This window comes from Staurois parvus, unplaced genomic scaffold, assembly GCF_062004578.1.
Source record: "Staurois parvus isolate SC_StPar_1 unplaced genomic scaffold, SC_StPar_1.0 ptg000601l, whole genome shotgun sequence".
Lineage (NCBI taxonomy): Eukaryota > Metazoa > Chordata > Amphibia > Anura > Ranidae > Staurois > Staurois parvus.
Window position 1 is genome coordinate 2,084,020 of NW_028318397.1, and position 27,773 is coordinate 2,111,792.

The window sequence follows — 27,773 nt, forward strand, 5'->3', positions numbered from 1 at the left end:
TCATTATAGTGAACAAGGCTGGCGGCTGCACCTATCCTCTGGGAGCCGCAGCAGAACTGCCGCTACAATTTGCACTGGCCCTAATCGCAGGTGTGAATATGGCCTTTATATTTACAATGTACTCCACTTCTTAACACTAGCTATTGTCCACCCCCCATCTTTGCCAGGTTTTAAAGCGACCCTGTCATCAATATAACATTGAACAGTAAGCAGTACCCTGAAAAGATAGGGGTGAATACTAACCTATGATGCTGCCTGTGCTACTGAATGTCAGTCTGTTGCTGAGGAATAGTCCCCAAACCTCAAAAAATTTAAATTCCGAGGGGGGGGGGGGGCGTAATCTCCTGGGTCCCCCTAAAGCTCTCTCTGGTTTCCTCGCTGACCTCCACCCAATACAAGAGGATGTAGTGAAGGAGAGGTTGGCAGGAGGAACCAGTGACAGCTGTGGGGCACCCAGGTGATTGTGATGTGTTGGAGGCCTGTTCAAAGCAAATAGGTCACCTTGCTAGAACACATCAAGCTGCAAAATGTCTAAATACGGCCTTAAAGCCCAAAAGCATTCGTGTGAGTAACCCAGCATTTCTGAATCTGGTCCTCAAATTCCTAGAACAGTGCCTGTTTTCATATCCTTACAAGTAGCTACATCGTTATGTCAAATCCTATTGACCACCTGCATATGTGCGGATGCCTACAGAACATGCACTGCTGGTGGGACGCAAGGACAAATTTGGGCATCTTCTCCGCCACTTCTCTCCCTGCTCCAGACTGTCCCCTGGTCCCAGCCCAGAGTATGGCCGGGGGAAGGAGCTCAGGGGAGAGCGGCCACTCAGGAACACCAGGGTACTCCCTCCATCCGACCAGGTCTGTCTCTCCCTCCAGCAGCAGAAAGCCGACGGGAGGGAGAGGGGGAGAAACCTCAAACCGGCTTTCAGCTGCTGAAGGGAGAGATACACAGGGCATCCTTCTGCAACTGCTCTCCCCCACCACACCGATCCTCCTGCTGTCCGGGCCACTTACAGGAGTACCGGTGGTACACCTCTGATGACGATCCTGCATGGCTCTGTTCGCCGCTGCTCAGCAGGTCCCTTCTGCTGCCCCCTAAAATTGCTTCCTTGAGCAAACGCCTTGTTTGCCTCGCGGTAGATACGCCCCTTTGTGCCACCCATGTGAACTTCTTTTTCAGACTGTAATAGGAAAGGCTTCTGGGTTTGCACTTGATTAAAGTAAAACTTTAAAAAGAATTCCCTATACTGTTTAAAATCCAAGAACACCCTGCCTCACCCTGCTCTGCACATGCTCAGTTGCTCTCTATTTTTTGGCACTGTGCTGAAACTAAGAGCCACTAGAGGCCAATATGCTGACAGCCTAAAGATTTACTCCTGCTCAGGGGCTCTGGGCTTCAGCAAAACAGCAGCCTCAAGCAAGAAGAAACTGGAGCAATCGTAGAGGCAATTTACAGCACACACTAATTTTGGCAGCATAATTATTAATGTAAAACGTATGTTCCTTGCTAAAGAACATTATTTTTTGATCAAGTTGTTATGGATTACGTTCCACTGTAAGACATTTACTTCCCCATCAGTGCTCAGCTACCGTAAAAGGTTGGGAGAGAAAAGGAAAGGATACCCATACCCATCTAATGAAAGAGAATGAAGTCACATGCTGGACCTTGGGACTTGGCAACTGGCTTAGTACTGTCACATGGAGATTGAAGAAAATGCTCAGCACTGGGTAAGCGCTAAGAGCAACTCTGTACTTGAATAAAGCTAATGGAAGCTGAGTACATACAACTGGGAATGTGGGCATTAAAGTGAACCTGTTGCTTTTCCCTACATGGGCAATTATAGGTGCACTTGAAAGGAAGCCTGTATGATGAAAATACTGTGGCTGCCATTGCGAACCTCTTCTTTTAAAAATAAAAGCTGTCAAACTACTTTATTAATCCTAAGAATGAAATACGTTGAGTCACAGAACCAGAACAAGCATGAAAATGTGGAATTCATGTGGTATTGTTGTCCCTATCCTCCTCTTCTCCGAGTGCCCCATAGCAAGCCATGTGCTATGAAAACACTCATGTGTCCAATCATAGAAGGCCTTGAATTCCTTGAGAAAAATGCAAGCTGTTCCTTAAACAAGCGTTTCTCAATCAGGGTGCTGCAGCACCCTAGGGTGCCGCGAGGAGTCCCCAAGGGTACCGCAGGAAAATTGCCAAAATATCCCCCATCTATGTAAAATAGATTTTTATCACCAACCGGCAATGTTTTCTCTCTACAGCGGTGCTGGTCCACTGAGTAAAAAGCGCATGCCGATGTCACCGACACTCAGGAAGCTTGGTGGGTAACCCGCCCGTGTCCTAGCAACCGATAACATCATCATGTCCCATGTGGCTTTCTGGGAGTGTGGTAAGCGGGTAAGAGACCTGCTCTAGCCACGGTGGACAGCGCTCTTATGTCGGCAGCTGGGGCGGCACAGGCTTTTCTTCATTGCGCTGCATTTCAGCTCTGTGAACTACAACAAACTATGGTGATTCATTACTAGAGATCTGTGAACACTGTTTTTTTAACTGCTAAACTCTGAATGCATGGTTCACAGTTCAGTAATTTGTGATGCAGAGTTCAGTCATTTGTAAGGCAAACTTATGTGCCTTACAAACTACTGAACTCTGCTCTCTGTGGTGCAAACCACTGAACTCTTAGAAGTTAGAAACTAGTGAATGGTTTGGCATGGAATGTTTTTGGCAAAGAAAGGTTCTGAATCCCAGCCCAGCTCTGAATCTGACCATTCAACTTCATCATCCACAAGCAACTCAGCAGAGAGGATAGTGGAGGCCAGTATTAAGCCAAAGAAAAGACATTATGACGACAGATACCTATCGTATGGTTTCATATTTACAGGGGATCCATCATGCCCTCTCCCTATGTGTACGATATGTGGTATGAAATTTTCAAATGAAGCAATGGTTCCAAGCAGACTTAAAAGACACCTGACATCCAATCATCCATCACTAGTGAGCAAGGGAGCAGAATATTTCAGTCATTTAAAAAGTCAACACAAACGACAAGAGCAAGTCATGATGAAGAGTGCAAAAGTGTCAGAGGAAACATTGGAGGCTAGCTATCTAGTGGTCCGAGATAGTAGCTAAAGCTAAGAAGCCACAAACAATTGCAGAAACAGTCATTTTGCCAGCATGCACAGCAATTGTCAACAAAATGTTAGGCCCACAAGCAGCATACGAAATTGCAAAAGTCCCACTGTCTGACTGCACGACTGGAAGGCGAATCAATGACATGTCTGCAGATATTGAAGACTTTAAAAAAAAAAAATCAGATCTTCTAGGAAATTTTCCTTACATGTTGATGAATCCACTGATATAAGTGGATTCATCCACAGCTCAGCTCTTGGCAAATGTTCGATTCATAGATGGAGATCATATAAAAGTCTTTTTTTTTTTTTTTTGCAAACCACTACTTGAGAAAACAAGTGGAGAGGAGATTTATCGTGTGACAACTGAATATTTTAAACAGGGCGGTTTAAGCTGGAAGACCTGTATCAGTGTCTGCACTGGTGGGGCTGCTGCAATGATGGATAGTGCCAAAGGTTTCATCAGCAGAGTCAGAGTTCAGAACACAAATGTGCGAAACACTCATTGCTTTCTTCACAGGGAAGCACTAGTTGCAAAAACCCTGCCAAAAGAACTGTCAGATGTACTGAATGGAGTGGTGGACATTGTGAATTATATCAATGTGCGATCCTTAAAGACACGTGTTTTCAATTCTGTGTAAAGAAATGGGAGCAGAACATCATAGCTTGTTGTTACACACCGCAGTCCGCTGGCTTTCACGGGGAAAGTCTTGGACAGAGTTAAGAGATGAAATCATAATGTTTCTAGTAGGACAGAATTCTGCATATGCAGAATTGAGGGAAGACATGCAATGGTGTGCAAAACTTGCATACCCAGCCGACATTTTTAGACATCTCAATGAGCTGAGCGCTAAAATGCTCACACTCTGGCGCTCCTTTGTAGAACAGGGCAATCTTGAGATATTTCCCCTGTGCAATGCACATTCAAATGGCAGCACAGTTTCTGATCTTATATCTCAGCATCTAAAAATGCTCAACGAAAGATTTACTCACTATTTTCCATTGGAAACTTTTGCAGATTTTGACTGGGTCTGTAACCCTTGGAGTTCATTGCACTGGAAAGCTCTACAAACTTGACACTAGTAGCACAATAGCAACTGGCAGAGATCAGGGAGGATCGCACATTAAAAATAACATTTTCAGATAGGACTTTGGATAGGTTTTGGATATCATTGGGGAGTGAGTACTCAGTAGTTTCAAGCACCGCCATTGAAATTCTGCTACCCTTCTCTACGACGTACTTGTGTGAACTGAGCTTTTATGAGAAATTATGCAATAAAATCTATACCTGGAACTCAACTTTAAAGAGTATGTAAACGCACTAAGACAATGGTGACATATGCAGCTTACCAGTCTTTAGATAGGGATCTGTCTTTTTTTTCCCCCCTTCATTTTTACTTAGGAATCCTGTGAATTACAACTTCTTGCCCCTTCATGTCTACATTTGTTTCTTCATTGTATGCATGGAGGGAACCATGGTTGTCACCCAGGCTGGATTTCAAACATGCCTATGCTTTTCATCTCCATGACAAGATGGATCATTTGGACTTGTAGATTACACAATAGAGAAATAGGTCTTTGTGCTTCCTTTTCAACTCACAAAAAGTGACAGGGACACTGCATTTCTAATTAACTGTAATTGGTGTACTAGCTGAAATGTTCTTAGCCTGAAAAAAAATAAATAAAAAAATAGCGCAGTAACTACATTCAAGGACTGGTAAGCTGCAATATATTGCATTTTTGTTAATCGTTTTACATAAGCTTTAATTCTGGCCCAAGTTTTTCCCTTCCCTGAGAAAAATAACAGACACACAATCAGTTCTCTAATAGCAACATTGGAAAGAGGTCCAATTTTTAACTGACTCACATATGATCAGTGTAAGGAGGAAAATAACTCATCAGGGATATTAGATTACACGAGCACCCACATTACGTTACAGCGGAACAAAATGGAGGATACTCATTTTCCCAACATCCCTCACCAGCATCTTATCCTGTGTGGAGAGTTTCAGCCAGCTTCAGTGGCCAGCGTGCAATAAGGTCACCCCTGTGCACGTGCAAGAGCTAGTCATCCCAGCACACAGGATTGGCCTCACCACTGTAAACTGAGCAGCTCATTTTACAGTCTGGGGATTGCTGGAAGAAGACAGGTAGATATGTTTTTTTGCAGAAGAGACATTGCATGTCTCTTCAGCAATACTATGACTGCCTGCTCAGTGTATCATGGTGGAATTGCTTTAAAGCACAATTGCAGGTGTTTTTTTGGTTTTTTTTTTTAAACCTGCAGTGAAAAGAAAAAAGTTAAGTCTAATAAGGAGTATACCACATTCTATCGCTGTCATTTGTTTAACCACTTGCTTACTGGGCATTCCACCCCCCTTCCTGCCCAGGCCAATTTTCATCTTTCAGCACGGTCGCACTTTGAATGACAATTGCGCGGTCATGCACACTGCACCCATATGAAATATTTTTATCATTTTTTCACACAAATAGAGCTTTCTTTTGGTGGTATTTAACTAGTTGCCGACCGCAGATAGCCGAATGACGGCTGCACTGCGGCCGGCCAGTTCTGAGTGGACGTCATATGACGTCCTCCCAGAACGCGCTCTCCTGCGCGCCCCAGGGGGCGCGCACCCGGCGATCTCCGTGATTGCTGTGTCCTTCGGACACAGCTGATCACGTGATGTGGTAAAAGGCCAATCACAGCGGCCTTTTACCACGTGATCAGCGGTGTCCAATGACACGCTGATCAGAGGGAAATGCAAGTGCCGGTTCTCGACTGCACTTTCCTCACGCTGTCAGATCGTGAGGAAAGTACTGCCGAGAACCGGCAGTTGTCAGAGCGGGGATGGGCACCGATCATCAGGGCACTGATGATCAGTGCCCTGATGATCGGTGCCCAGCAGTGCCACCCGCAAGTTCCGCCCACCTGTGCCCAGCAGTGCGCCCACTAGCTCCACCCACCTGTGCCCAGCAGATCACCCACCTGTGCCCAGCAGTGCACCCACCTGTGCCCAGCAGTGCACCCACCTGTGCCCAGCAGTGCACCCACCTGTGCCACTCTGCAGTGTCACACACCTGTGCCCAGAAGTGCCACCTACCTGTGCCCAGAAGTGCCACCTACCTGCGCCCAGAAGTGCTGCCCACCAGTGCCACCCACCAGTGCTGCCAGTCAGTGCCACCAGTCAGTGCCCAGCGGTTGTGCCAGTCAGTGCCGCCAGTCAGTGCCCAGCAGTGATGCCAGTCAGTGCCGCCAGTCAGTACCCATCATCAGTGTCGCCTATCAGTGCCGCCTATCAGTGCTGCATATTAGTGTCGCCTATCCGTGACACCTCATTAGTGCTGTCTATCAGTGCCGCCTATCCATGCCACCTCATTAGAACTGCCTCTCAGTGCCCTTTAGTGCTGCCTATCAGTGCCGCCTATCAGTGCCCATCAGTGCTGCCTCATCAACGCACATCAGTGAAGGAGAAAAATTACCTGTTTGAAAAATTTTATAATAGAAACAAAGAAACTTTTTTTTTTTCAAATTTTTCGCACTTTTTTAATTTATAGCGCAAAAAGTAAAGCGCCCAGTGGCGATTAAATACCACCAAAAGAAAGCTCTATTTGTGAGAAAAAAAATGATCAACATTTCATATGGGTACAATGTTGCATGACTGCGCAATTGTCAATCAAAGTGCGGCAGCGCTGAAAGCTGAAAATTGGCCTGGTAAATAAGGGGGTATAAGTGCCTGGTAGGCAAGTGGTTAATCACCACTGGGTGTTTTATTTTTTGCGCTATAAACGAACAAAAAAAAAAGTTTCTTTGTTTCGAATATAAAATTTTGCAAACAGGTAATTTTTCTCCTTCACTGATGTGCTTTGATGAGGCTGCACTGATAGGCAGCATTGATGGGCACTGTAGAGGTGGAAAGGATAGGCAGAACTGATGGGCACTGATGAGGTGGCACGGATAGTCAGCACTGATGAGGTGGCACGGATAGGAAGCACTGATGGGCACTGCTGAGGTGGCACGGATAGGCAGCACTGATGGGCACTGCTGAGGTGGCACGGATAGGCAGCACGATGGGCACTGATGAGGTGGCACAGATAGGCGGCACTGATGAGGTGGCCCGGATAGTCAGCACTGATGGGCACTGATGAGGTGGCATGGATAGGAAGCACTGATGGGCACTGATGAGGTGGCACGGATAGGCAGCACTGATGGGCACTGATGAGGTGGCACGGATAGGCAGCACGATGGGCACTGATGAGGTGGCACAGATAGGCGGCACTGATGAGGTGGCACGGATAAGCGGCACTGATGGCCACTGATGAGGTGGCACGGATAGGCAGCACTGATGGGCACTGATGAGGTGGCACGGATAGGCAGCACGATGGGCACTGATGAGGTGGCACAGATAGGCGGCACTGATGAGGTGGCACGGATAAGCGGCACTGATGGCCACTGATGAGGTGGCACGGATAGGCAGCACTGATGGCCACTGATGAGGTGGCACGGATAGGCAGCACGATGGGCACTGATGAGGTGGCACGGATAGGCGGCACTGATGAGGTGGCACAGATAGGCGGCACTGATGGCCACTGATGAGGTGGCACGGATAGGCAGCACTGATGGCCACTGATGAGGTGGCACGGTAAGGCAGCACTGATGGCCACTGATGAGGTGGCACGGTAAGGCAGCACTGATGGCCACTGATGAGGTGGCACGGATAGGCAGCACTGATGGCCACTGATGAGGTGGCACGGATAGGCAGCACTGATGGCCACTGATGAGGTGGCACGGATAGGCAGCACTGATGGCCACTGATGAGGTGGCACGGATAGGCAGCACTGATGGCCACTGATGAGGTGGCATGGATAGGCAGCACTGATAAGGTGGCACGGATAGGCAGCACTGATGGGCACTGATAGGAGGCATTGATAGGCAGCACTGATGAGGTGGCACGGATAAGCAGCACTGATAGGCAGCACTGATAGGCAGCACTGATAATGCTGCACAGATAGGAGGCACTGCTGGGCATAGGTGGGTGGCACTGCTAGGCACTTATGGGTACAGGTGGGCAGCACCGATGGGCACAGGTGGGCGGAACTGATCAGTGCCCTGATTATTGGTGCCGATCCCTTCGTTGACAATTGCAGGTTCTCGGCAGTACTTTCCTCACGCTGTGACAGCGTAAGGAAAGTGCAGCCGAAAACCGGCAACTGTATTTACCCGGTGATCTGCTGTGTTATTGGACACAGATGATCACGTAGTAAAAGGCCGCTGTGATTGGCCTTTTACTGTATCACATTTATTCATTCTGGTGCTGAGAATGTAAACTGGGCATGTGATGCTTGGTGTACATCCTACAGGAGATTGTGAACAAACACATAAGTTTGTTTATTGCAGAGACACTGAGCAGTTTTCTTCTGCAATAAACACTTGCCTGTTCACTACTTTTATTGTTTGCATTTTAGTTGCACTTTAAAGCCCAACTCCGGACAGCTAAAAACGTATCCCTTCAGTGGGACTGTGCCCACAGTGCAAAGATTAGTTGCTAGTTTTGTCTGGGCAACAAAAGATTTACTTACCTGATGCTCTATGGCTCCCTGCAACTTCTCCCACATGCTCCACCAGTCTAGGGTCCTGATGTCTTCAATACCAAAGCAGGGTCCATAGCCCTGCAATGAACGTGATGACGCCGAGGGACAGTCCACTGCCGAAGCATGGGGTAGCACCATCTCCTCGGGGAGCGGAGGATCAGGTAAGCTGGCCAAAGATTGATTGAAATTTTGATCCATCTATGGTTGTTCCCGTTTGTGAGAAGTTGATCTAATGACTGACTTCTCACAAACAGGCTTGTTGGGAATTTGTGCTCAATCAGCCCTGTAGCCAATCCACTGCAGAAATGATCAGTGTATTATGATTATGCAGGATTCACTTATTCACCTCAAATATATGGATGAGGGAATCCATTCAGTTTTTTCAGTCAATCAGCTGCCTGATCAAGAAAAACTGATGATTGCATGAAGAGCTTAAGTGTTTCTTCTCTCCCCTAGAGAGCTTCAGTGAATTTAGATGGCAGCTTCCTTGGCTGAAAGAAATAGGAGGGTTTGGTTGTGCTTTAAGGCAGATTAAAAAAAATAAAGTTGGCCTAGAGTTCCACTTTAAATTGTCTTGACATACTTCCTATGATAACGGTTCAACTGTGAATACAATTCTTCATGATAATGATGTATGATCTAGGATCATAGTGATGTGGATACGGATTTGTATCCTCTCTGATCATAGCGATGTACATAGTGATCTGTATCCTCTATGATAATTATGATGCGAATCCTCTATGACCATAGTGGTATGGATAGTGATTTGTATACTCTATGACAATAATAGTGTGTGTTTTCTATTATCATAGTGATGTAGATAGCGATCCGCGCCCCCTATGATCATAGCGATCCGCGCCCCCTATGATCATAGCGATCCGCGCCCCCTATGATCATAGCGATCCGCATCCCCTATGATCATAGCGATCCGTATCCCCTATGATCATAGCGATCCGTATCCCCTATGATCATAGCGATCCGTATCCCCTATGATCATAGCGATCCGTATCCCCTATGATCATAGCGATCCGTATCCCCTATGATCATAGCGATCCGTATCCCCTATGATCATAGCGATCCGTATCCCCTATGATCATAGCGATCCGTATCCCCTATGATCATACCGATCCGTATCCCCTATGATCATACCGATCCGTATCCCCTATGATCATACCGATCCGTATCCTCTACGATAATGTTGTGTGATGATGAACAGAGTGTGCAAGTGAAAGGCGAGTCCCCCGAGCTGTCAGATGAGTCTTGGTCGAATCCACTCTGATGAAGGGGGGGGGACAGGAACAGACCGGTAATACTACATCAGGCTACGTGGCCCGTTCCCCCCCATTCCTCAGCGGAGAGACCGAGTGACGTCACGGCACACCCATCGCCCTCCACTTACTTCTCCTCCGTGGGGGCCTTGGCTCCATCAGCAGCGTTCTTCTTCTCCGCCCCTGACGCGGCCGACTCGTCGGACTTGGAGCAGAATTGCCGGCTCGTAGCGGACATCCAGAGCCGGTGGACGCCGCTCCCTCCTCCCCGCTCCTCTCCGGAGGGCCATTGTCGGGCTGTGGTGCGGAGGATGAGAGGCCTCCTGGAGGCAGTCCGGAGAAGGTCTCTAAGTAGAGCCGAGCCCCCCGCACGGATCATCGTCACCACAGTGATGGCTCAGGCCGCCTCCCGCACACCGCTCTATAATCGCCGCTGCCTGTCCTCAGCGCCTTCTCATTGGTCGCTGTGCCCGCGGCCAGGCTCTGGATTGGTGGGCTGTGTGAAGTGGCCTGGGTTGCTCTGGCAGGGGAAGGGATGAGGAGCGGCTGGGATGGCTCTTTTTCTGCACAAAGTTTCAGCACGATGGAGCGCTCTGCTTCCTGTTCGCCGATGATGATGCCCCTGTCAGAGCCATCCAAGTTGCGTGCGCGCTCCTGTGCGCGTCCGCGGGGCCAATCGGAGTTGTGGGCATGCGCCGATCACTGCCTCCCTACGCTGCTGCAGACAGAACACACTCCATCCAGACTCTGAATGTCATCGTGTGTCATAGTGTGCAGAAGAGATATTTCCTCTGTCCTAGAATTGTCCATGCCATGTACCAGAACCATATGTAGGTATGTTTGGGTGCTGACTTCCCGTTTACTGCTGTCATGGGTCACCCACATACATACATGGACGTTTCAGCACGCAGAAAAGGAGCCAAAAAAGTGTTATTCTGATCAGTACAGAATCCCATTAAAATCAAAATGGGGGAACTCCTCAAAGGTTTCTATAAGTACAGCCCAGTCATACTAATGTAGCGCTGCCCCCGCAGGGGCCGCTTCATCATGCTTGTCCTCAGTGGTTGCCCTGACCTTGCAAGCCTCCAGACACCTCTGACACTCGGAGTTCACACATATTTTAACAGTATAGGATAATAATACAAGAACACAATTCTTTAGCAGCACCTTTATATTAGACTTGATCAAAAGAACAGACCACAAGAATATTGGGTTTAGGATATACAACCCCTCTTAACATAAAAATAGAACACTGGTAAAACAAATAATCAATTAGTAGCAGTTAATAAAGTATACAGTCAAAAGTAGGAAGTTTGAACTATTAACCACTTCCGTCTGGCCTTTGTATATAAACGGCCGGACGGTGGCAGTGCAGGGTCGGGTGGCCGTCCTGGCAGGGGCCTCCCTGCCCCCTGCTTGTGCGCACTCCCAGGGAGCGTGCAGCCAGGGGCGGACTGGCAACTCATGGGGCCCCCAGGCAATAGGGGATCATGGGGCCCCTGTGTCCTTGCCCACACTCAAAAAAAGCATATAAAAGGTACCAGGGGCATTTCATGGGGCCCCATACTGACCTCGGGCAGTGCCCGAGTGCTCAAATGGTCAGTCCACCCCTGCGTGCAGCACTGTGATCCGGTGCCCGATGTGTCCTCCAGACACAGTGGAACACCGATCGCTGTATGGGACCTCTGTGCAAGGTCCGATCATGTGATCACTGATTGGCCAATCAGTGATCACATGCAGAGTAGTAAGCAAGATGTCACTTCTGACATCATTGCTTACTACGTGTGAAATCTGTGAATGATCACAGAGGTCACATGGTACAAGGCTAATCACAAATGCCTTGTACCATGTGACAAGCTGTGACCAATCACAGCTCACACCGTATTTCTCAATGGCTACAAGAATTCAGCCAGAGAGAAGGAGAAATTATTGCTTTTACAGCCTTTATGGGTGTAAAAGCAATCAGTGTTAAAAAAAAAAAATCTTCATAACCCCCCACAAGTAGTACAGTGTCACCATGTACTGCTAGGGTGACAGTATGTAAAAAAAACACAAATAATAATATAAAAAATAATATAGTAAAAAAAAATTTTTTTTTAATTATAATTTTTGGTTATTGTCATGGCGTGCCTGCTCCGGGATTCCCCCACCCCCTCCTAGTGCCTGTGTCCCTTCACACCCCCCCCTTCTCATCCTGTAGCCGCCCTTTGAAGTCCTGCCACACAGGATGAGAAGTGCCAATTTTCCCTCCTGCCGGGGTCACTTCCATCTGGCGCAGTCAGGTGGGAGGAAGATGACCCCCCGCGGCGAGATTCACACCTCTCCTGGCCATACAGCCCAAAGAGGGATGACCTCCCGTTGGGAGGTTCCGCAGCAGGGCCACCGGCCTGTCGCCGCACGCCCTCCCGGCAGATGCAGCGCTGGCACGAGGCTTCCCGCGCCTGCACCCACCGGAGACAAAGGTTGCGCTCTCAAGAGCGCGGCCTGTGTCAAGGGGGCGTGCCTCGTTGCCCTAGCAACGCGGCGCTGGGCTGGACGTTGCCAGGGCAACTGGGAGCGTCCTGCTAAGCCTTAAGAAGGCTGAGACAGGACTCTCCTGTGTGTTCCATTCCGCTGCGAGCTGCTGGGAGGTTTGCGCTGAGGCGAGACCCCCGCAGCCACTCTGCTTAATACTCCGGGGATCGCAGGAATATTACCCGCTGAGCACTCTGCATTATATTTGGGGAGATTCGGATTATTACCCGCTGAGCACTCTGCATTATATTTGGGGAGATTCAGATTATTACCCGCTGAGCACTCTGCATTATATTTGGGGAGATTCGGATTATTACCCGCTGAGCACTCTGCATTATATTTGGGGAGATTCGGATTATTACCTGCTGAGCACTGTGTATTATATTTGGGGAGATTCAGAGTATTACCCGCTGACCCTCTGCATACTACCTCAGGGATACCAGGAATATTACCCACTGGGCACTCTGCATCATACTCGGGGAGGCTCAGGATTGATAATTATTGATATTTATTTATTTATTTTATAAAGTTAATGCACTATATGAGTTCTCTTTTTTGGAGGTTCACATTTTCTTTGGGAGCCAATTGGAGGGTTCGGCAATAAAGATTCAGGGAAAAAATTTTTTCCATATTGGAATCAGAGTTTGGAATGACTTTTACTTTTGGACACGAGTGAACTAATTTTTATATATTTTTATTATTTATAATGTTTGGGGTTTCTGTATATTGTATGTTTTTCACATTTTGCATTCATATTGTAATTTGTTTTGAGCATATTGGGGTGATATTGAGATTATTTACACTTTCAAGGGTGAAAGTTAGAACTAAATGCTAAAGGGTTTAGTTTGGTATTTTTTCTGTTTTGGATACCGTAGTTTATATTTATTAATTTTTGGTTATAAACTAATTTGGGCTATTTTTTTTTTACTAAAAAGATAACTGAATACATTTTGGCCAAGATTTATGAAGAAAGATTATTTATTTGCAAAATTGTATAAGAAAAACACTTTTTTTCAAAATGTTTGGACTTTTTCATTTATATAGCAAAAAAAAACAAAAATCCCAGTAGTGAATAAATACCACAAAAATAAAGCTTTATCTGTCTCAAAAAATGCTAAAAAAATTCATATGGGTACAGTGTTGCATGACCGTGCAGTTGTCATTCAAAGTGTGATAGCACTGAAAGCTGAAAATTGGCCTGGACAGGAAGGGGGTAAAAGTGTCCGGACTTGAAGTGGTTAAACCACAACAGCAGCAGTACGAGGGGGAAGAAAAGGCTTGTTTACTCATCAGCTCCCTCTAAGCCACCAGCTCCACAATGGTGGATTCAGAGAATTATGAAAATGTGTGCTCTAACATAAATAAGTTTCCTAATTTGAATAATAATGACCTTATAAGAAAAGAGGTTCCTTTAACTAGAGATTGCAACTTGAGTCCTGTGAAGTTTTAAGTTCCTGATAGGGTGGTGTTTGTTGTCTTCTGCTAGCAATGAAGGGGCCCTTAAACAGTGGTGAGTAATGGTAATTCAATTAAGTTAAACAGATAGGCTGTGGTACTGCTCAAAGCAAAGATCTCCTGATAGGTGTAAAGGTATCTGCATTCAGTGTATTTAGAGTGATGACAGAAAGTGGTTGGGCATCTGCCCGCTCACCAATCCTTTGAATAGCATGGCCTCCTAGGAACAGGGTTCTTGCACAGGCTCTTGGTTGTTTGCAGGGGTGTGCAGTTACCACCTGACAGCGCATCAAGCAGAGATGTCTGTGTGAAGACTGGATAGTAACAGCCCTGATGCAGAGAAGCTGATGCGATCCCGGTGTGCCAGTCGGCATCACCGCTGTGCTGAACTGATGTGCAGAGTTCCGCAGGTATAGGCAAAGAATCCGTCTCTGGAGGAGAACGGCAGTCCCCGTGTTCAGCTCTGCATCTCACACCAAGAGAGCGAGCCAGTCCCTTGCTGTAGAATATATCTGCTCTCCCAGCAACCTTCTTGTTCCCCAGCTCTCTGGTAGTTATAGAGAGAAAACAGGTGGCACACACACCTAGTGCATTATCCAAGGTTTATTGTAGGAATTAAATCATAAAAACATACTCACAGACGAAGCATGTATCTAAAAAGCATAGAAAAATGACAATGGCCACAACGGAGGGCAAGGTGTTCTCACTGTCAGTGCGGTCAAATGGCTGACGCGTTTCGAGGACGAATCCCTTTCCTCAGAGCTGATGACCAACCTCTGATGCTGATGTATGATGAATGGAAAGTAAAGTAAGAGCCTTGCTGTTGATCAACAGCGAGGCTCTTACTTTACTTTCCATTCATCATACATCAGAGGTTGGTCATCAGCTCTGAGGAAAGGGATTCTTCCCCGAAACGCGTCAGCCATTTGACCGCACTGACAGTGAGAACACCTTGCCCTCCGTTGTGGCCATTGTCATTTTTCTATGCTTTTTAGATACATGCTTCGCCTGTGAGTATGTTTTTATGATTTAATTCCTACAATAAACCTTGGATAATGCACTAGGTGTGTGCGCCACCTGTTTTCTCTCTATCCAGTGGCTGGTTTCCCCGTCTGAGGAGGGCTGCACCCCTGGAACATTTCCTTTTGGTTGTCGCTGTCCTGGTACCCTTGGCTTCCCTTTTGGCTGTGCATATCCTGAGGCGCTGGAGAGTACATACGCTATCCGCTCTGGTAGTTATAGTTCAATCAGCACTCAGGAATACAGTATGTATTGGCTATAGGACTGCAGGCCCCAAGATCTTCTGCTGTCAGAATAACTGGATGCACTCTGCTAACAGGAAGTGATGTAGCAGTCCCAGTACTGGACCCTAGGGGAAAAAGGATTAATCATAGTCACATCTGTAAATGTCCCTGAAAGGCATAATGATATAGGTAGCACCTCGCTTCATTATTATAACCACCCACCTAATATAGAGTAGATCCCCCTTTTGCTGCCAAAACAGCCTTGACCCATCGAGGTATGGATGCCACTAGACCTCTAAAGGTGTGCTGCAGTATTTGGCACCAGCCAATCGGCAACAAGGAATGCATTAACCACTTTAAGTCCTGTAAGTTGCAAGATGGGGCCCCCATGGATCAGACTTGTTTTGCTGGCACATCCCACAAATACTCAATTGGATTGAGTTCTTCAGTATTTGAAGGCCAAGTCAACACCTCAAACTCATTGTTGTATTCCTCAAACGATTCTTGAATTCATCAGACCAGGCCACCTTCCTCCACTGCTCTGTGATTCAGATTTGATGCTCATGTGCACTTTGTTGGTGCTTTTAGCTGTGGACACAGGTCTACGCTGGAGCCCATACTGCCAATGCATAACTTTTCCAAGTTCAGGAAGCCAGCTATCAATGCTGCACAGTGGCCATCCCCCTACCACTTTGTGTTACTGGTCCTGCAGCCTCCTGGGAGATGTGAAGTGTCGGCAGCGTGGCGTCCTAGGGGCTACAGCACTAGGACGCCACACTGCTGGCACTTTAGTGGTCCCGGCAGCCACCCTGGAACACCATTACTGGTCAGTGTGTTTTTTTGTACTTTTATTTGGCTAATAAAGCACCCTCTGTGTAAATGTTATTACGCCATCAGCCTCCTCTTTTCTGAGCTCTCCACGAGCTCTTACCATCCACAGAGGAGGCAAGCTACCCACGGGCAGTAGAAGTCGGCTTAAGAGGGACACCAGACCTGACCAGACCTTAAAGGGGCACCCTGGTTCTTTGAGATAGATACCGTATTTTCCGGCATATAAGACGACTTTTTAAGCCATGAAAATCTTCTCAAAAGTCATGGGTCGTCTTATACGCCGGTATACGGCATGCTGACACTTGGGGGTTTATTTACTAAAGCTGGAGAGTCCAAAATCAGACTCCCTTCTGCATAGAAACCAATCAGCTTCTAACCTCAGCTTGTTCAATGAAGCTTTGGCAATGAAACCTGGAAGCTGATTGGTTTCTATGCAGAAGTGAGTCTGATTTTGCACTCTCCAGCTTTAGTAATAAACCCCTTGGTGTCAGGGCGGCACTTTTTAGGGGGGCAGCGCGGTGCCACCGCCGCCCCCTCCTCTTCCAGCGGAAGGGACACTAAGTACAGGGGCAGGCAGGGGGCTGCTGTTTCTTACCTGGCTCCAGTCCCAGTCCCACGATGATCCAGTCCAGGAAGCGCGACTGCTCCTTCATTCAGTTCGGCCGCTCGATGTTCGCGTGGACGCTTGGCTCTGCCTCCTCACCGGTGATTGGGCGCCAGAACTGTAGCTGAGGAAAGGCACAAAGGCGGCCAATCACCGGCGAGGAGGCAGAGCCGAGCAGCCCCGCAAAAATCGAGTGAGGGAGCGGCCGGTAAGTGTGCCGTGCAGAGGTGCTGCTGCAATCACGTATGCTGGCTGCAGCAGCACCATGCTGGAACAGGGGTCAGCAAGTGTCATTGGTGTCAGTGGGAGGAATAGTGCCCCATCATTGGTGTCACTGATACTAATGATGGGGCATTATTCCTCCCACTGACACCAACGATGGGGCATTATTCCTCCCACTGACACCAACGATGGGGCACTATTCCTCCCCCCACTGACGCCAATGATGGGGCACTATTCCTCCTCCCCACTGACACCAACGATGGGGCACTATTCCTCCTCCCCACTGACACCAATGATGGGGCACTATTCCACCCCCCATTGACACCAATGATGGAACACTATTCCTTCCCCCACTGACACCAATGATGAGGTACTATTCCTCCCACTGATACCAATGTTGGGACACTATTCCTCCCACTGACACCAATGACAGGGCACGATTCCTCCCACTGACACCAAAGATGGGGCACTATTCTCCCCACTGATACTAATGATGGGGCACTATTCCTGCCACTGATACCAATGATGGGGCACTATACCTCCCACTGATACTAATGATGGGGCACTATTCCTCCCACTGACACCAATGATGGGCCACTATTCCTCCCACTGATACCAATGATAGGGCACTATTCCTCCCACTGATACCAATGATGGGGCACGATTCCTCCCACTGACACCAATGATGGGGCGCTATTCCTCCCACTGACACCAATGATGGAGTGCTATTCCTCCCACTGACACCAATGATGGGGCACGATTCCTCGCTCTGACCCCAATGATGGGGCACGTTTCCTCCCACTGACACCAATGATGGGACACTATTCCTCCCACTGACACCAATGATGGGGCACGATTCTTCCCACTGACACAAATGATGGGGCACTATTTCTCCCACTGACACCGATGGAGTACTATTCCTCCCACTGATACCAATGATGGGCCACTATTCCTCCCACTGATACCAATGATAGGGCACTATTCCTCCCACTGATACCAATGAAGGGGTACGATTCCTTGCTCTGACACCAATGATGGGGCACGTTTCCTCCCACTGACACCAATGATGGGACACTATTCCTCCCACTAACACCAATGATTCTTCCCACACTGACACTAATGATGGGGCACCATCATTGGTGTCAGTGGGAGGAATAGTGCCCCATCATTGGTGTCAGAGCGAAGAATCGTGCCCCATCATTGGTGTCAGAGCGAGGAATCGTGCCCCATCATTGGTGTCAGTGGGAGGAATAGCACCCCATCATTGGAATACCATACTGAAATACCATACCATATTGAAATCAAATCTGATGTTTTTTCATTTTTATTTGGTGTGCGTTGGAAGAGGGGTAGTCTTATACAGTGAGTATAGCCCAAACCCTATATTTTAACAGGAAATTAGGGGGTTGTCTTATACGCCCAGTCATCTTATACGCCGGAAAATACGGTATCTCTAAATGCGCAGTGTGATTGCGTATCTGGTGAGTGCGCAGTCTTTACACTTTTTCCTCATCACCAACTATCAGGACCAGTCATTTGGATCCGGGAGACTCCTAGGCACTTTAATATTTGGACTTATACATGGCACTGTGCACATGGCGAGTCACTGATTAGTGACGCACTACACTTATCTTATTTTTGTACTGTGTCACTTTATCACTTATTCTGTGATTTTTAGGAGTACCATTGATATTTATTTATTGATGCTTGAACTACGTCATTTAGACACGATTTAATTTCCTTTTTGTTTTATATGTATTTTATCTGAGCGCTACACCCTGCTGTTGTATTACACATTTGCAAGTGCAGAGGGGGGAGGGTTTGAAAGGAACAAACTTCATTTCTGGAGTTAAGTTCCCCATCTATCTGGAGACCTCAAGTGTTTTAAGAAAGCGTTAGGTGGTTTTACTCCCCAGCGGCTCATTGAAATATAACATTTGGCCTGAGCACGCCTTTAGAGATGTTCACTCTTGTCACTCCCAACAGGATCCTAACCTTTGACACTCTTTGATTCTCTCACAAGATATCTTTGCACAAACATTATTGCTATCTGTAGCTTTGTCACTTTCTCTCTGGACTTCTTCATTCCCAATCTACTTTATACAGCCTGATGTTCTTTGTCAGTCATGCCCTCATTTGACAGACCTTATTGCATTGCTTTATTCCTCAATAATCTCTATCAAGCAACCTCCTGTACGACCACATTGACAGCAGTGGGAATGTGAACTAGGCGTGGAACTGGCTCTTGAGGACTGGCAGATCATGACCATGGCTATTGCCAAATGCTCGAAAATGTGTCACCATACTTGAGAATGTTTATAAATTGTTATACCGAATATGTTATACGCCGGCTCATCAAGCTCGTATTGTCCCTAATTATCCCTTGATTTGTTTCCATGGATGTGCCCAGCCAAGAACAATGGTGCATATTTGGTGGTTTTGCCGAAAAGAGTAAACTATGGATTCAAGTCTACGCCTTGCTTCCTACATTGCTACACCCCTGTGAAGCTCTATTCTTCAAACCTATACAGCGGGGCAAAAAAGTATTTAGTCAGCCACCAATTGTGCACGTTCTCCAACTTTAAAAGATGAGAGAGGCCTGTAATTGGCATCATAGGTAGACCTCAACTATGAGAGACAAAATGAGAAAAAAAATCAAGAGAATCACATTGGCTGATTTGGAAAGAATTTATTTGCAAATTATGGTGGAAAATAAGTATTTGGTCAACATCAAAAGTTCATCTCAATACTTTGTTATATATCCTTTGTTGGCAATGACAGAGGTCAAACGTTTCCTGTAAGTCTTCACAAGGTTGGCACACACTGTTGCTTGTATGTTGGCCCATTCCTCCATGCAGATCTCCTCTAGAGCAGTGATGTTTTGGGGCTGTCGCTGGGCAACACGGACTTTCAACTCCCTCCAAAGGTTTTCTATGGGGTTGAGATCTGGAGACTGGCTAGATCACTCCAGGACCTTGAAATGCTTCTTACGAAGCCACTCCTTCGTTGCCCGGGCGGTATGTTTGGGATCATTGTCATGTTGGAAGACCCAGCCACGTTTTATCTTCAATGCCTTGCTGATGGAAGGAGGTTTGCACTCAAAATCTCACGATACATGGCCCCATTCATTCTGTCCTGTACATGGATCAGTCGTCCTGGTCCCTTCGCGGAGAAACAGCCCCAAAGCATGATGTTGCCACCCCCATGCTTCACAGTAGGTATGGTGTTCTTTGGATGCAACTCAGGATTCTCTCTCCTCCAAACACGAGTTGTGTTTCTACCAAACAGTTCTATTTTGGTTTCATCTGACCATATGACATTTTCCCAATCCTCTTCTGGATCATTCAAATGCTCTCTAGCAAACTTCAGACAGGCCCGACATGTACTGGCTTAAGCAGGGGGACACGTCTGGCACTGCAGGATCTGAGTCCCTGGCGGCGTAGTGTGTTACTGATGGAAGCCTTTGTTACGTTGGTCCCAGCTCTCTGCAGGTCATTCAATAGGTCCCCCCGTGTGGTCCTGGGATTTTTGCTTACCGTTCTTGTGATCATTTTGACCCCACGGGGTGAGATCTTGCATGGAGCCCCAGATTGTATGTCTTCCATTTTCTAATTATTGCTCCCACAGTTGATTTGTTCACACCAAGCTGCTTGCCTATTGCAGATTCAGTCTTCCCAGCCTGGTGCAGGTCTACAATTTTGTTTCTGGTGTTCTTCGACAGCTCTTTGGTCTTCACCATAGTGGAGTTTGGAGTGTGACTGTTTCAGGTTGTGGACAGGTGTCTTTTATACTGATAACAAGTTCAAACAGGTGCCATTGATACAGGTAATGAGTGCAGGACAGAGGAGCCTCTTAAAGAAGAAGGTACAGATCTGTGAGAGCCAGAAATCTTGCTTGTTTGTAGGTGACCAAATACTTATTTTCCACCATAATTTGCAAATAAATTCTTTCCAAATCAGCCAATGTGATTGTCTGGATTTTTTTTTCTCATTTTGTCTCTCATAGTTGAGGTCTACCTATGATGCCAATTACAGGCCTCTCTCATCTTTTTAAGTGGGAGAACTTGCACAATTGGGGGCTGACTAAATACTTTTTTGCCGCACTGTAGATGCTTTCTTTTGTACTGAATGACAACTCGCTGCTCACCTTTCTACAGTGACCAAGCTTACCATTGCTGGAGCATGGAAGTCTCCTGCCCTTAGCTTTGAAGAGGTAGAGCACCATATGAATGACATCATGGTCAATGAGAAACTGACAGCCATATTGACAGATTCCTATAATAAACTCCTTCATGTTTAACAACCTTGGATACTGCACTCTCATCCATCGCGTTTTGATCATCTGTTACTAGAAATTTGATATTCCTGCGCTCCTGACCCCCCGGGATGTCTTCATCTCTCTCCCCTTCTGTTCTATCCTCTCCTTTTTGCTCTTTCTTTCTCCATTTTGCCTCATTTGGCTCTTCATCTCGATTGCCTAATGTACATACTGCTTTATGTGTTCTTGTTGTTTTCTTGTATTTGTATAGCCTGTACATTTTCATGCTTTTTTCTATGCATGACATATCTTTGTATTTTTGCTAAACATCAATAAAACCTTTTGTAAAAGAAATATAACATATGTGCAGAATGATTCTTTAAAAACGGTACTCAACTCCCCCCACCACCCCATGGTATTTTTCCCTCTTTACCTGTAGTGCTGTAGTGCTCTTCAAAGTACATACTCAACCGCACAAGGAATCCAATTTTGTCCCATTATGATACACTGCTCAGGTGCCACAATGTGGGTCCAGCAGCGCCATCTTGATCCTCTTTAAGTGGCTGCCCTTTCTGGGTGCAGGGAGCCAGCTCCGATGATGCATCCTGTTCACCCAATCTCTGGACCCCCCCCCCCCCCCCCGTGTGCTGATCCTGTAGTGTCCTGGAGATGCGATGTAAGTATCCCGAGAAGCTGCAAGACCAGGTACACGTCATTCAGGTTTAGGCCAGGGCGGGACTAAAAATGAGAACTTTTCCCTCAGTTCTGCTTGACAGGAAGGGGAGTGATAATTTATGTGGAGCTAATTCCCTTTTGGGAGTCAAGTTTCACTTTAATAATGTGAGCACTACAGTAAAGCTGGCCATTGATGGATCACAATTCAGCCGGTTCAGTATGGACCAGCCAAATCTCTCTCCATCTATGGCCATTCCTGTTCAAGAGGAGTCAACGTAGTGATCAATTTCTCTCAAATGGGACTGTTGGGAAATCTGTGTTTGATGAGTGCATGCAGCCAGTCAGCAGCAGAACGGATCAGTGTATTCTGGCACTGGAGGAGTCCTTCTATAAGAATACAGTAGCACAGCGAAGAGGATTCCTCCGTCCACCTCAAACGTATGGATGGAGCAGTACATGCGTTTCACCTGGCTAGCTGTTCCAAAAAAAAAAAAAAAGAATTGTCTATGGCCAACCATATGCACACATTACATTGTATTTACATTACTTGTCAAGGTGATAGGGTATGTTGAAAGGGAAGTTATCTCATCCGAACTAATAGTCTTGTTCAACAGAAAGGGCTTGTATACAAGTTCCTGTGCCACATAGAAAGAGCCAACAGAAAAGTGAGCAACTCCCAGATTATTCATAATAACAGCCAAATTAGTTTGATTTAAAGGTACAGTACATTACATTGGATCTACATGGATGAAACCCTTGTCAGGTCTTTATTGCTGTTTTTGACACTGTTGGGGAGGTTCACCCTTCCTATTTGTCCTGGTGAATTGTGACCTACCATCAAAACAGGAATATAGGGGACATCTCCTATTGGTGGCAGCTGTCTGAGGCCTCTTTCATGCAGGTGGCAGTTTCCACCACCCTCTGAAAAATGTATTGTGGGGAGTTGCTTTTCAGAGGATAGCACAGCATCGGCATCATATGACTATGCCTCGTCCTGAATGCATTTTTTGGCTTTTGGGGTTTTTTTTATGACAAATGTTTAGCTAGCTGTTGCAGTGTAGCCCCATTGACTTTAAAGTCTAGTTCACAGTAGATGCAGTCCAGTGCATTTTTTTTCTGCATCAAACATGCATGCACAGTGTTTTCCATGTATTCCAATGGCCCTAGTTCACATCAGTGCTGTCAGTTCCAGTCAGTTTCCGGTGCAGAAAACACATGCAGCATTTTGTTTCTGCACAGAACCATACTGGAACATGGCAAACTGTATCAAAACTGGGGGCACTGCTGCACACAGGTTTTTTTTACCTTCATGCATAGAATGCATGAAGGTAAAAAACCCTGAGCCTTTACAACCACTTTAAATAAAAACACTGCTCCTAGAGGAGTTTAGCATTTTGCCTGTAGAAGCAACTAATGTTATTCTATGTGTCTATGCACATTAGGTAGCTTAGAGGCATTTTTAAAGCTCAGCGTTTAGAGATAGAAAAAAACCCCTTCTGTTTTGCATTTTATTTCTGGTAGAAAAGCTGCTAAACGCTCTTAAATGCTAGTACAAAAAAACGCTCAAAATGGGTTTTTTTCTTCTGAGAGCAATGATGTTTTTTTTAAGCCAGTGTGTATGCAGCCAAAAAATGCTGAAAGGTAGGATATCTATGACAGAGGAAACCCTATTGCTCATACCTGCTTCTCCCTACCTGTAACGCAGGGCAAAAGGGGCAGCTGCCCTGGGCCCAGTCACTGATAGGCAGAGACTGCAGTGTTGGAGAAAGGGCCTGTGCACACCCAACAGAGCCATGCCTGCTGAAGCGTCTGTAAACAGGTGAGATAGAACTGTGGGGGGAGGGGAGGAAGGGGGGGGGGTCGCTTGTGCAGAGGTGCCAGCTGGGGGGTGGAGGGATTTGTGAAGAGATAAGAACTGTGAGAAGGAGGGAGGGTGAATTTGTGAAGGGGGGAGATTGGTGAAATTGTGAAAAGAGGTGAGTGCTGTAAAGAGGTGGGGAACTAAGTTTGTGAAGAGGTGAGAGCTCAGAAGGGAGGGGGGGTAAATTTGTGAAAAGAGGCGAGAGTTGTGTAGGGAGGGGGCAGGTTGTGTAAACTGCCTCTCACCCACAGTGTGGGGTGTAAGCTGTGGATGGGGGGAAGAGTTGAGTTGTTCACAGGGGCTACAAAGGCAAACTGTGGACAGGGGTGCACAGTTGAGCTCTGATTTGGCAAATAGGTGAACAGTGGCAAGAAAAGGTGGGCTGTCAGGGAAAAAGGTGGTGAGCTGTGGATGGAGGGGAGGGGAGTACAGAGGTGAGCTGTGGATGGGGTGGGGGGGTACAGAGGTGAGCTATGGATGGGGGGATACAAAGGTGAGCTGTGGATGGGGGGTACAAATGTGAGCTGTGGATGGGGGAGTACAGATGTGAGCTGTGGATAGGGAAGGGGGTTGTCAGGGATCCCGGGTCCTCGGTGGTGCGCGCATGCGCAGACGGCCGATCCGTCCCAGCCAGCGAGTGCAGAGTCCTCGGCGATCGCGGCGGCCGCGCATGCGCAGTAGCGATCGCGGGCACACCAATGGGAGAACAGGGCGCTCTATTTAAAGCTGCCCTGTGCATCTCCAGGTTGCCGCAAGGTCTTGTTCCTGATCCTGTAAGTACGCTTCCTGGTTGCCAAACTCTGCCTGTTCTGACTTATGCTGACCCTCTCCTGCTCTGACCCCGGCTCGTCCCTGACCATCCTTCTGCCTGACCCTCGGTACCGCGCTGCCCGCTACCTGCTGAACCTGGCTTGTGACCCCGACCATTCTCCGCTTACTCCCCCTGTACCACGCTGCCCGCACGATACCGACCCGGCTAGTCTGACCTCGCTCACTCCTTGCTGTCACCCATCCATCCCGCTCGGATCGGGATCTGTCATCCGTCCATCCTGCTCAGATCGGGATCTGTCATCCCATCCATCCGCTCGGATCGGACCTGTCATCCCCTTCACAGCAGGCTCATCCCGGGCACATACCCTCAGTGGGACCCCTCTGCCACCGCTGGGGGTGCCCAGGGGCGCGACCTGGTTCCAGTCTTGCACCAAGTCCATCCCCACCATCAGGGGCCCTGGTGAAAAGGCAGACTGGGACTTAGACTCCGCGTCCTGGGAAACCCCGTGCCGTGGACCACTAGAGATCCCGTTGGGCGGAGCCTGACAGTACCTTGCGGCCATGACTGAGCCTGGAAGGGGAACGTCCCCTCTGGATGACATCTGCCGACAGTTGGAGACCCTTACACTAGGAATTAGGGGTCTACAGGAGGGTTATACAAAATTGGACAGTCGCATGCAGACCATAGCAACATCTACCAGGGGGTCTGGGGAACCCACTAGGGAGACACCAGGGTTGTTACCCGCGCCTGAACCCCGTGTCCCCACACCAGAACGTTTTTCTGGAGACCGAAGTAGATTCAGGGCCTTTCGTAGCTCCTGTCAGCTATACTTTGACTTCCAGCCTCGGACCTTTTTCTCTGAATCAGTGAGAGTAGGGTTCATCATTGCCCTACTACATGGTGGACCCCAAGACTGGGCCCACCGGCTCCTAGAGAATCGAGACCCACTGTTGAGGTCAGTGACAGTATTTTTTGAGGCTATGGCCCTCTTGTATGACGACCCGCTGCGCGCCGCAACGGCCGAGAGGGCCCTATATACACTCAGGCAGGGTCACCAGACAGTGGAGGACTATGCCGCTGAATTCAGGCGTTGGTATAGTGACAGCCAATGGAACGAGGCGGCTCTGCACCACCAGTTCCGCATAAGGTTAGCTGAATCACTGAAGGACGAATTGGCCCGAATAGACATACCTAGTACTTTGGAGGCCCTAATAGCATTGACTATTCGAATTGACCGCCGGTTGTGGGAGCGCAGGCAGGAAAGGTGCAACCAAGGACAAGGACCAACTGAAACACCCCCCACGGCTTCAACCCAGTTCCAGCCGGCAAGCCAGAATCAGGATGCTATGGATACACCCAACACCGGGCCACCGGGAAGGACACGGCCGACACTTACACCTGAGGAACGCCAGAGGCGTCTTACCAACCATCTCTGCCTATACTGTGGGGGAGCAGGCCATGTGGTATGTACCTGTCCAGCCAAGGGGGTAAGTGTTCCGCTGTTTTTTCTACGGTCAATTCTACCAGTGTGGGCAGCACTAGTTATCTAGCGGTACCTGTGTCACTTCAGCTGCCGGGGAGAACGGTGGTGACCACAGCAATTGTGGATTCTGGGGCGTGTAGTTGCTTCATAGATTTGGACTTTGCAGTTCAGCAACAAATCCCCCTACAGGCTAAGGAGGTGGGATTGAATATTTTTCTGGCAGATGGATCCCGTATTAAGTCAGGGGTGGTGGACCACGAGACCCCACCTATCCGTACTATTATATCGACCCATCATGAAGAACTCCTTCGGTTAGACGCCATAGCATCCCCATTATTTCCAATTATTTTGGGGCTCCCGTGGTTACGAGCCCATAATCCCCAGGTGGACTGGAAGACGGGTTCTATCCAGTTCCTCTCCACATACTGCCAGCAGCATTGCCTCCCTAAGACCTCCCCGATTCCGGAGACCTTGTTGTGCCTAGAGACAGTTGTGGAACTGGAACTGGCGCAAGTCATTTCTTCGGCCTACCATAGTTTTTTGGATGTGTTTAGCAAGCGGGGGGCGGACACTCTCCCCCCTCACCGAGGTTATGACTGCCCAATTGATCTCCTCCCAGGGTCGGAGATTCCATTTGGGCGGATATTCCCCTTATCCGAGCGGGAGTTAGGGGTGCTGAGAGAATACATCGATGAAAACCTCCATAAGGGGTTTATTAGACCCTCCACATCACCAGCTGGGGCGGGCATTTTCTTTGTGGAAAAAAAGGACAAGTCCCTCCGGCCCTGCGTAGATTATCGGGACTTGAATAAAGTCACGGTGAAGAACCGTTACCCGCTACCACTAGTCCCCGAACTTTTTCAGAGGCTAAAATCAGCATCTGTCTTCACTAAACTAGACTTGAGAGGTGCCTATAATTTAGTCCGTATCAGAGAGGGGGACGAGTGGAAGACAGCATTCCGTACCAGATTCGGACACTTTGAATATTTGGTTATGTCCTTCGGCCTATGCAACGCTCCAGCCACCTTCCAGCATTTCATAAATGATGTGTTCAGGGACTATCTGGATATCTTCGTCATTGTATACCTAGACGATATCCTTATCTTTTCCCCAACCTTGGAGGACCATAGGGGTCACGTGAGGCGCGTGTTAGAACGGCTCCGCCAACACAGCTTGTATGCCAAGGCAGACAAGTGCTGCTTTGAACAGAGTAGTATCTCATTTCTGGGTCTAATCATCTCTCCCACGGGAATAGCCATGGATCCCCAAAAGGTTTCGGCCATCTTAGATTGGCCAGCACCCACCGATAAGAAAGCGGTCCAAAGCTCTATCGGCTTCGCGAACTTTTATAGGAAGTTCATTAAGAACTTTTCGGGCCTAGTATCCCCTATCACCCAGCTGACCAGGCAGGGGGTCCGCTTCCAGTGGACACCTGAGGCACAGAGGGCATTCGAAGCCTTAAAAGAGTTGTTTACGGCAGCTCCCATTTTGAGCCACCCCGATTCGTCCCTGCCATATATCTTGGAGGTAGACGCATCCGAGAATGCGGTTGGGGCGATCCTATCCCAGAGGAAGGGCATCATGGAGCTTGTGCACCTGGTGGCTTTCTTCTCCAGGAAACTAACTCCTGCTGAAAGGAATTATGATATCGGGGATCGGGAACTCTTGGCGATCAAGGTGGCACTAGAGGAATGGAGATACTTGTTAGAGGGGGCGGTACACCCGATATTGATTTTCACAGATCACAAGAACCTAGAGTATTTGAGAACAGCTAAACGTCTGAGGCCACGTCAGGCCAGGTGGGCACTGTTCTTTTCACGGTTCTTTTTCCATATAACCTATAGGCCAGGGTCTAAG

General features: G+C 47.8%; 1 protein-coding gene across 6 annotated transcripts in view; it reads right to left on the reverse strand.

Annotated features, from left to right (window-relative positions):
• The window catches only part of LOC149449847 (glutaminase kidney isoform, mitochondrial), a 172,622-nt gene that overhangs the window by 133,806 nt on the left and 11,043 nt on the right, over positions 1-27,773 (reverse strand). For 2 of the 6 annotated variants that reach the window (XM_089692705.1, XM_089692707.1), the window contains exon 1: positions 10,130-10,654. The exons of 1 other annotated variant lie outside the window; for it this stretch is intronic. In XM_089692705.1, coding sequence (XP_089548831.1) covers positions 10,130-10,377 — 248 coding nt within the window. In that variant the 5' untranslated portion in view covers positions 10,378-10,654. Of the gene's footprint in view, positions 1-10,129; positions 10,655-27,773 lie in introns of those variants that run through there. 3 more of the 6 variants (XM_089692709.1, XM_089692710.1, XM_089692708.1) reach the window with 2 other exon arrangements.